General features: G+C 37.1%; 1 protein-coding gene and 1 non-coding gene across 2 annotated transcripts in view; one reads left to right on the top strand and one right to left on the bottom strand.

Annotated features, from left to right (window-relative positions):
- The first annotated feature begins 737 nt into the window (after window positions 1-737).
- On the top strand, window positions 738-809 carry trnaq-uug (transfer RNA glutamine (anticodon UUG)). The gene has a single exon. It is a non-coding gene; the product is annotated as a tRNA-Gln (tRNA).
- A 163-nt stretch (window positions 810-972) lies between these two features.
- The window catches only part of calcrl2 (calcitonin receptor-like 2), a 27935-nt gene continuing 18818 nt past the window's right edge, over window positions 973-10089 (bottom strand). Inside the window, exons 2-13 of the mRNA XM_055188323.2 lie at window positions 9974-10068; window positions 9320-9491; window positions 5313-5420; window positions 5119-5231; window positions 4948-5039; window positions 4745-4868; window positions 4507-4666; window positions 3566-3626; window positions 2705-2768; window positions 2401-2619; window positions 2186-2227; window positions 973-1963 (exon numbers count right to left, since the gene is read on the bottom strand). Coding sequence (XP_055044298.2) covers window positions 1730-1963; window positions 2186-2227; window positions 2401-2619; window positions 2705-2768; window positions 3566-3626; window positions 4507-4666; window positions 4745-4868; window positions 4948-5039; window positions 5119-5231; window positions 5313-5420; window positions 9320-9491; window positions 9974-10033 — 1449 coding nt within the window. The 5' untranslated portion in view covers window positions 10034-10068 and the 3' untranslated portion in view covers window positions 973-1729. The remainder of the gene's footprint in view (window positions 1964-2185; window positions 2228-2400; window positions 2620-2704; window positions 2769-3565; window positions 3627-4506; window positions 4667-4744; window positions 4869-4947; window positions 5040-5118; window positions 5232-5312; window positions 5421-9319; window positions 9492-9973; window positions 10069-10089) is intronic.

Genomic DNA, 10089 nt, shown 5'->3' with positions numbered 1-10089 from the left:
CTAAAAATCACATACAAAGATTGAAGCACTTAAAATTAATTTTAAAATCGTTCATTTAAATAAACATTTTGCTTCATGGCAAACTTGTCATTTTGAAATATGAAATGTTTGTGGAATGATAAGAGTAAATTCTGTTTGAATTATTTGTTGACTGCTGAGACCAAATCACTTTGTGTGGCGGATGGTTGTTAGCCTCCAAAAATATGAAGATGCGTTATGTTTTTCAAAACTGTTCTGTTATTTCTTTACGTCAGAAGCAAAAAATGTGGGTGGGTGCAAAACATTTACTGGAGTAGATTCCATTTTCTTGCATTTTATTAAACAATTACTTTTATACCCTAAAATAACTGTTTACCTTATTAGTTCAGTTGGCGAAAGTAGTAAAAACACGAAATGGAGTTTAATTTATATGGACTCTAAATGAGCAAAGTGGAATGGATTCGGGTGAGCAGCATCAGCCTGAAAGTCAAGGCTGTAGGTAAAAAGCGGAACGGAGTTTAAATTATTAAGGAATTCCTACAATGGAAACGGATTTGACTGACGGCGCTTTGACAAGTCAACAGACAAATGCGTTAAATTAGAGAAAACGTGAGTGAGTCCAATATCATTGGTGTTATAAAGCGGTACAATGGTTTCCAGAGCCCCTGTTTCATAATTTAATTTCTACACAGATTAAACCGTCAACGTTTACAGGTGGTAACATGAATCGTCTAATTATTTGCGCCGCTCCACGCAGCGGTTCCATGGTGTAATGGTTAGCACTCTGGACTTTGAATCCAGCGATCCGAGTTCAAATCTCGGTGGAACCTCGTTCCTTTTCCCACGGTCGAGTGTTTTGTTTCCCTTTTCTCCATCAAGTACAGTAGCAGTACCCTTTATACAAATTGTGAATATAGTGTTGTAAAGCAGATGTTTAAATAATGGAATACTGAGTGTTACTGTGTAATAAGATGTAAAAGCACATTTATTAGATCTATTTATTATTTGTTTTATTACAATACCCTCACCTCATATGGTTTAGCCTTTATAATGTCACACATAAAAATATATATATTTTTTGTACAGATACAATGAAATTACAAGTAATTATAAAACGTCATATTTACAACATAACACTTTTATACATACAAGTGATACATATGGACACTAATGTGTGTAAACAAACAGAATCTATGTGACATCCATAAACACAATTTACACCTGATATCAACATCATTCTCAGTGCCCTAATTCAGTTTTTATACTATTTAGTAAAATTTGCATTTTGTCAAATCTCACTGTTACTCAGTCTGGCGTGTACAAACACAACTTTACATGATCTGATACTTTCTTCTGCATGCACATGAACATTCACACGTCACCTGAGACAAATGTTAATTTCAGATGTGAAAGTCTGTAGTGTATGTGCAGCTGATACGTAAAGAATAATTGACGGCGGGCCATTGAATTATAAGAAAATAATGCACACCCAATGTGGTAAAGTGTGCATTATTTTCAAATAATTCAAAGGATCGGAGTCAATTATTCCGCTTATACCACGGTTACCACAAACATTGATCTGGTGTAAGACAATTGAAAAGTTAGGTGTGCGGTTATCGAAAAATAATGCGTACCCGTGGAACATTTCTCAACCAATCAGAATACAGCATTCAACAGACCCGTGGTATAGGTGTTAATAATGATACATCACAAAAAAGTTAACACAACAGTGGTATCTGCTGGAGGACGATCAGATTTCAGATGACTTCATGCTTCCGTCAGGATCTCCGTTTGAGCGTCGTCTGCCGTTGGTCTGGCCGTTGAGCGTCTGCATCTTCTCATGATCCAGACTGATGGTGACACGACTGTTTTCGGTGATGGAGGAGTTTGTTTGGTAGTTACAGTGAGAATCGGTCATCACCAGACGTCTGCGTCTCCACTGACACCCGTACTGAACAAACTTTCGTCTGAGAGCAGACTGCACCTGCGGTCCAAAAACATCTCATAACAATAAGAAATGTATTTTTTATAGCTTTAAGTATTGTGATATCTGATGTTCACGCTAACACATAACCCATTCTCTAATAAAACCACATAATTGACACACAAAGCAATGAATGTTCAATCTCTGTATAAGTTTAAGTGCTCATTTTAAAATAAGATGTCTGTGAGTTTATAATTAATGTCATACAATACTGGACTGTACCTCTCCATTACAGAAGCAAAAGATTATGGCCACCAGAAGCCCCTGTAGAGACAAAATACATTTAATAAAATACACGTTCACCCGTTTAACACAAAATGCAATGAGATTATATCAAAAATATAGAGTATATTATGTTAATATTATTAAATTCAGGTAAACTAGGACACAATAAGGTGAATTACGGTCACATGAATTAACCCTACACTAACATTTACCTGAAAATGTGCAAAGATGTTCATGAATAAATCATAGATGGCCAACGAAACTCGTCCGCTGGGCTGCAGGGGCACCAGGATGAATTGAGCTCCGAGCAGCGGCACCAGGATGATCGTGGCTCTCACGGCTTTCATGTAGACATTGGTCTCAGTGAGATGAGTGACCCTCAGTTTAGTGATCAACACCCTCACAATGTTGAGAAGGAAGAAGAGATTGACCTGTGAAGGACGCAGAGAGACATCTGTTCACCTGAATACTTTCTACTGACATGGAGAGACGGATGACGCGGAGGATGAAACGCACCAGTAGAGCCACGTGGATAGGACCGTGTATGATGTACAGCAGATTTGTGTTAATAAACCAACACCTGTCAAACACAAGATACAGATGAACAAACACAGCCCTGATACATTACAACATCCCAGCTAAGACTAGCTGGTTTAAGCTGGTCCTCCCAGCCTGGCAAAGTTGGTCAAGCTGGTGGGTCAGCTGGTCTTCCAGACAGATTTAAAGTCCAGCTAGTCCAGCTTTAAAAGTGACCAAAACACAGCTAGACCAGCTTGCTTCACTAGCAAAACCAAGCACATACAGCAAAAAAAAAATTTTTATCTGGCCAGCCAGCAATATATTTAAAAAAATATGCAAAATATATTTTGTAGAAAGTAATGCTCATGTAAAGATTTTTTTATTTGGAAATATATTTAGTTTTAACCTTCATATAAAAACAAATATTTCAAAATGTATTTCAAGGGCAAGCAAATACATTTCTAATTTTAAATATCATATGGCAAAAAATATTCTTTGCCAAAATATATTTTAAATATATGCTAAATAGCAGTTAATTTTTGAAGTTGAAAATATATTTAATTTTAATCTTTTTAAAAGTGTTATGTTTACAAGTTTGTAACATAAACAAATTGAATATAGTAGACTAGATATATTTTTAATGCTTTTTTGGCCATTTTTTGTATATTTTGAAATATATAAAAAAAATTGCCATACGGGGGAGACCAGCTAAAACCAGCTCACCAGTTTATGCTGGTCTTAGCTGGATTTTTCAGTACACCTGTCATGAGGAATCTTTCTAGCAAAACTGTGAGATTATTAAAAGTTTATTTTAACATATCAAATTTTGTGAGATATTTTAAGGAGGTCCAGATTTACTTGTCATCGTGAAAGAGCAGGCGTGCCACTGCGTGCACAACAACGGGAATTACAGGAAAACCTGGAATATAAACAGAAATGATGATGTCACTGTTTCCTTATTAATATACTGCTTGATAGTCTTCCAAAAATGTTCTTAGTTTATACAGAATATGTAAATTTATAACAATTACAATACTAAATGACCGACCAATAGCTAAACCTTAAAAACAAGAAGTTTAACTCATTCCCCGCCACCCTATTTGTTTTTTTAAGTTGATTTTCACAAAAGTTTTACAAAATGCCTTCCAGGAAAATTTCTTTTTATAAACAATCAAATAAAAGAACAGACCTCATGCTTTCAAACAAACAAAATGGGAAAAAAATTTCATCCTATCTTCATTTGTTCTCTTTTTATAACTTCTTAAATATGGGCAGTTTTTTTTTAAATACAAAATTAAATACAAAAAAATACAAAATATTGAGCAAAAAGCAGAAATAATTGCATTTTTGTAAATACCTTTTTTTTTAGAGATCAGATTCAGAATGTTTATCAAAACATACACATAGTATTAAATGTTGAACATTTTTTATAAAGTTTTTTATAAATTGGGTAATTTACCACCTAGTGGATAATATCGGAATTACAGATTACCATAAAAACTTGTCAGAAAAGCGACATTGGCAGCAAAGGCGTGTCGCTCACTTTTGTAGCTAATGTGAGTCTAGTGTGAACGGCCATGTCGCATTTCATATGACTTTTAGGTCACATTTCTGAGCTGGAAGAGGCGGGAAGATGACATTACATCTTATTCTCCGCATACGGGTCACTTCAGGGCCGTATGCGATTCACACATAAGACAGATGGCAGTCACATTTAATTGATAATGTGAAGAACTAAGCCTAAATAAGATCTGAATGAAGAAGTTTTTTAGTGATTAATGCAGGGTTTTTATACGCACCCCACCCGAGGACGTAGTACCACCCTAGCTGCTGTTCTCCTACAAACACAGCCACGATGATGAGCGTGTGAAGATAGATTCCCTCACAGAGCATCCAGAAGTAACTGGAGCAGGAGGTGTAATGGGTTATACTGGCCAAAATCTTACAACCGATCTGAGACTGAACACACCGGACACACAAAAGATCAGCACCAAGCAAGAAGCACACAAGTACAGTTTAAATTTTTGTTGCACTTACAAAGTAAGTTTTCTCCTGGTGCTCTCCGGTGACCAAGTAGAACCAGCCGATGGTGGCGACTGAGTTGAGGATAAACGAAGTAAACATGTTTTTATGAAGAGTGATGCGCTGACAGCTCAAACATCTGCACACACAAACACAGTTCATTCAGACAGACCAATCGTACACGTCTGCTGGATATCTGCGATGGGTTTATGACATACTTGAAACAGGAGAAGATACACATCGAGATCAGGAGTGAGATGATGGACAGGACATGACCCACCACAGCCAGGTAATAACCAACATACGCCAACTGCAGGAGAACCACAGACCCAGATGTTATATAAAAGACACACAGAACGAAAACAATACTTTTCAAATAAAGCCATAACCTTGCGTTTCTCCTCTGTGTACTCTGAACATTGAGTATAATTGGACCACAGTCGGTTGCTCTCCGGGTGTCGAAACCAATGGCCATCTGAGTTACACACTTTGGTCACTTTCTCTGATTAAACAAAATGCAAAAGATTTAAAGAGCATTACAGTAAATCTCTGCAGTACACGGATATATATGTATATATTTTACCAGATGGATCAAAGTCCAGGAAGTAGGTGGGGCAGAGCTGTACTGCGATACCGGGGGCGGAGTCTCCCCAACACAACCAGCCATCCCATGTGCGGTTACAATACGGTCCTGCAGATGGCGATATGAACAGTGAGGGGTTTGACACTAATGCTGAGTTTACACCAAACGCGTTTTGAGCGTCAAAATCGCGTCTACCGCGCCTAGTTTGCCGCTTGAACACTTTGAATGCATTTGCGCGTGTAGAGCGGAGTAGACGCGTGGAAAAAGCAAGCATTTGGCGCGTCCGAAGCAAAATCCGCTTCTTGTGGGAGGGGCAACTGCTGTGCGAGTGTCTGTTTGCAAGATGACTGATGTTACTTGTGCATTTATCAAGAGAGTTACCAGTTTGTATTGGGTAACCTTACTATAGGGGGAAAATAAACGGTGCGTGTCGATAAACGTCACGTGACTCAAAAGTGAAGTGTGTATTACAACTTACCAGGTTGCCCAAAGTCCTTACTGACACTCTTCCAAGTCCTTTTTATTCCTGTCTCCTCTATAGAAATAACAACTTGTGCCATATAGCTTCGAGTGACTGCTTGAGTGAGTGATTACGGGCGGGGCTGCCTCCACAGCAGCAAGCAGGCTCCTGATTGGTTAACACAGCGCGAAAATCCGCCAAAGTTACAATTTTTCAACTCGGACGTCAGCCGCAAATTCGCGTCAAACGCAAAATGCACAAAAGCACCATTCGCGCGTACCGCGCACAACGCTCAATTCGCGCCCTTCCGCTCCGCGCCGAACGCCTCTTCCGCGCGTCAACGCGTCTGCACATTGACTTAACATTGAAATCACTCGCGCTTCACGCCTCTACCGCGGTTGGTGTAAACGCACCATTACAATACATGAACTCCATTTACACCAGTGGTTCTCAAACCGGGGTGTGGGGCGAGGCGCCAAGGGGCCCCACTTTTTAAAATTTTATAAAACAAATTCATTTTGTCTAGTTAAACCTAAGATATGTAAGGCTACTAACCAACAGCACTACATTGTATCATATACATTGAGGAAAATAAGTATTTGAACACCCTGCTATTTTACAAGTTCTCCCACTTAGAAATCATGGAGGGGTCTGAAATTCTCATTGTAGGTGCATGTCCACCGTGAGAGACACAATCAAAAAAAAAAAAAATCCAGAAATCACAATGCATGACTCTGTACTATTTATTTGTATGATACAGCTGCCAATAAGTATTTGAACACCTGAGAAAGTCAACGTTAATATTTGATACAGTAGCCTTTGTTTGCAATTACAGAGGTCAAACGATTCCTGTAGTTTTTCACCAGGTTTGCACACACTATAGGAGGGATTTTGGCCCACTCCTCCACACAGATCTTTTCTAGATCAGTCAGGTTTCTGAGAAACACAGGGTTTGAGCTTCCTCCAAAGATTCTCTGTTGGGTTTAGTTCTGGAGACTGGCTAGGCCACGCCAGAACCTTGATATGCTACAGAGCCACTCCTTGGTTATCCTGGCTGTGTGCTTCGGGTCATTGTCATGTTGGAAGACCCAGCCTCAACCCATCTTCAATGCTCTAACTGAGGGAAGGATGTTTGTTCCCCAAAATCTTGCAATACATGGCCCCGGTCATCCCGTCCTTAATACAGTGCAGTCCCCCTGTCCCATGTGCAGAAAAACATTCCCAAAGCATGATGTTACCACCCCCATGCTTCACAGTAGGGATGGTGTTCTTTGGATGGTACTCATCATTCTTCTTCCTCCAAACACGTTTAGTGGAATTATGACCAAAAAGTTCTATTTTGGTCTCATCTGACCACATGACTTTCTCCCATGACTCCTCTGGATCATCCAAATGATCATTGGGAAACTTAAGACGGGCCTGGACATGTGCTGGTTTTAGCAGGGGAACCTTCTGTGCCATGCATGGTTTCAAACCATGACGTCTAAGTGTATTACAATTTCCGACCCCTCCATGATTTCTAAGTGGGAGAACATGCAAAATAGCAGGGTGTTTAAATACTTATTTTTCTCACTGTAACTCATTTCCGCCAGCTTTTTTTTTTTTTTAAGTTGCCCGCCAGCATTTTTTGTGATTTTCACAAAATGCCTTCCATGAAAATTGTCTTCTATAAATATATAAACATTCAAATATATTGAATGAAAGGAACAGACCCTCTGCTTTCAAACAAACAAATAAACAAACAAAACAGGAAAAAAAACGTTTCATCCTATCTTCATTTGTTCTCTTTTTATAACCTATTAAATATGGGTAGGTTTCTTCAAAAATACCAAATTTTGAGCGACAAGCTGAAATAATTGCATTTTTGTAAAGGAATTTTGTTAGAGATCAGATTCAGAATGATTATCAAAACATACATGGAGTTTATAATGTAGTTGAATTATCTGATGCTTCAGTTTTTTATAAATTGTTTTTTTTTATAATATTATCTAGCAGAATTACAGGGAAATGTTTTCTCTTAATTGACGAGATTACTCGTCAATGCCAAGGAAAGAGTTAATATGTTTTGTTTAATTCAAATTCTAAGTTTCAGACGTTTTATGTCAAGAATTTTCTTTGGGGGTAAGAAGGGATGCACACTACACTGAAAAAGTTTGAAAACCACTGATTTACACCAACAATAAAACATTAAAGCCTTACATGAAAGAGAAGTGTACTTCATACACAGGAATATACAGGAGTATTTATTGTTAAACAAAATGATAGAACAAAGAAATGCATTTTTAAATTATTAAATTAAATTAAATTAACTTGGCAACAATAAATAGGGACGGTTTCCCGGACAAGGCCAAATCTAGTTCCCAACTAAATAGCATGCTTGAGCTGTTTTAACTGATAACAGCTTGCACTGACATATCTTAAATCTATCAGTGTCATAGTTTTGTCTCAATAATATGCACATCATTAATCAGTTTTTGTGAGTTGTATGTTTGTAAAAACTACTTAAATCCCATAATACAACTAAGGCCTATTGAATTAATCTTAAATCTGACCCATACACTCATAAATCAGACAGCAGCATTGATGAGTGTTTATTAACTAGTACATTCTAATTTGCATATTGCTGATTGTATTAAATACTATATTTATTATGACCTCAGAAATAAAAGCTAATAGAGCGAGTGTTCCTATAGTTTTCTTTTCCTGTCTTACATAGAGGCTTATATAACCGGTGACTTATGTTCAGATTCTGGGAGTTTTAATCTCTCTTTATTAAATTAGTGTTTCAGTGATAAATATTTCCATTAAACCATTAGCAAACATCCTTAAAGTCACTCTATAAACTATTACAGTAAGTTATGATGTTATTACTCCATTAAACTTTCCACCAGAGGCAAACTTTAGTGCACAGATGCAACTAACAATATTAACATTTCCCAAAGAAAATATGATGATGTTCATCCATTCAACTTTTTTTATGATAAGTTATTGTTTTTAAAGACAGCAGCATTAATTCGCCACATCATTTACATTTATTCATTTGGCAGATGTGACTTATAGGGGTGGTTTCCCGGACAGGGATTAGCTTAAACCAGGACTATGCCTTAGTTTAATTAGGAAATATAACTAGTTTTATCAAACATGCCTTACTAAAAACATTACTTGTGTGCATTTTGAAGCAAAACAAAGAGCACTGATGTATTTTAAGATATGTCAGCGCAAGTTGTTTTCAGTTTGGACAGCTCTTACATTCATTTTAGTCTAGGACTAGTCTAATCCCTGTCCAGGAAACTGCCCCATAGTGCAGGAGTGGGACCCCCAGGTGTCCCCCTGAAGGTCGTAACAGGTCCCCAGAAAGTTTCAAGCGAAAAGAGACAAAGTTCAGTCTGTGATATGGTTTAACGCGACACAATCACATCACAGAAACAAAAACACATTACAGGCCGACTTTGGATGTTGTAGTTTTCATTTCTGGATGAGCTCGGACCAAGTCAGTCACACCAATTGTAAATGTTATTACTTTGAAAAGCAAGAGGACGTCTCCCACCTGGTTCACTGCGTGGAGGGTCGTGTAATATTTTCAGGTAACACTCAAACTGGGCCGATAGGATCTGTTTACGTGCTATTTTTAGATCCTGAATGGATGCTGGGATGTCTGTCACCTCCTCGGTTGATAATGACATCCTTGATGTGATAACCACATCCTCACAATGACACACCTGAAACATCATTGATATTAAAGAGGAGAGGATCTGGATAAACCATTACATATTTATATCACATGTACAATACTCTCATATATAAATAAATAAATAAATAAATAAATAAATAAATATATATATATATATATATATATATATATATATATATATATATATATATATATATATATATATATATATATATATATATATATATATATATATATAATATATATAGTTAGCAAAAATTGACTTCTAGTGATTTCTAATGAAAAGATGTTTGTAAATAACAAAGGAGATCAAAGTCACGGAGAAACCCTCAGTTATTACCCAAACTTACCATATAAAATCTTTATAATCAGTCTATGCTATAATGCTATTAAAATTTCACCTTGTGTGAAAATATCATGTGTGAAGTTCACCTTCAAATATGAATTCCTAAATCCTTCAATATTGTACACATCTCTATTAAACTCACACACAGATACTGTATAGCTCACCTCAGCTGTCAGCTGGGATATAAACAACATCAGCATCAGCAGCAGTGACCGACTTCTCATTCTGCACTTCTCATCTGACAAAGAGCATCGGTTTTCTAGGATAAAAGAAAATATTT

This window comes from Misgurnus anguillicaudatus, chromosome 13 (assembly GCF_027580225.2).
Source record: "Misgurnus anguillicaudatus chromosome 13, ASM2758022v2, whole genome shotgun sequence".
Lineage (NCBI taxonomy): Eukaryota > Metazoa > Chordata > Actinopteri > Cypriniformes > Cobitidae > Misgurnus > Misgurnus anguillicaudatus.
The sequence above is the reverse complement of the archived record's forward strand: the minus strand, read 5'-3'. Positions and strand labels throughout refer to the sequence as shown.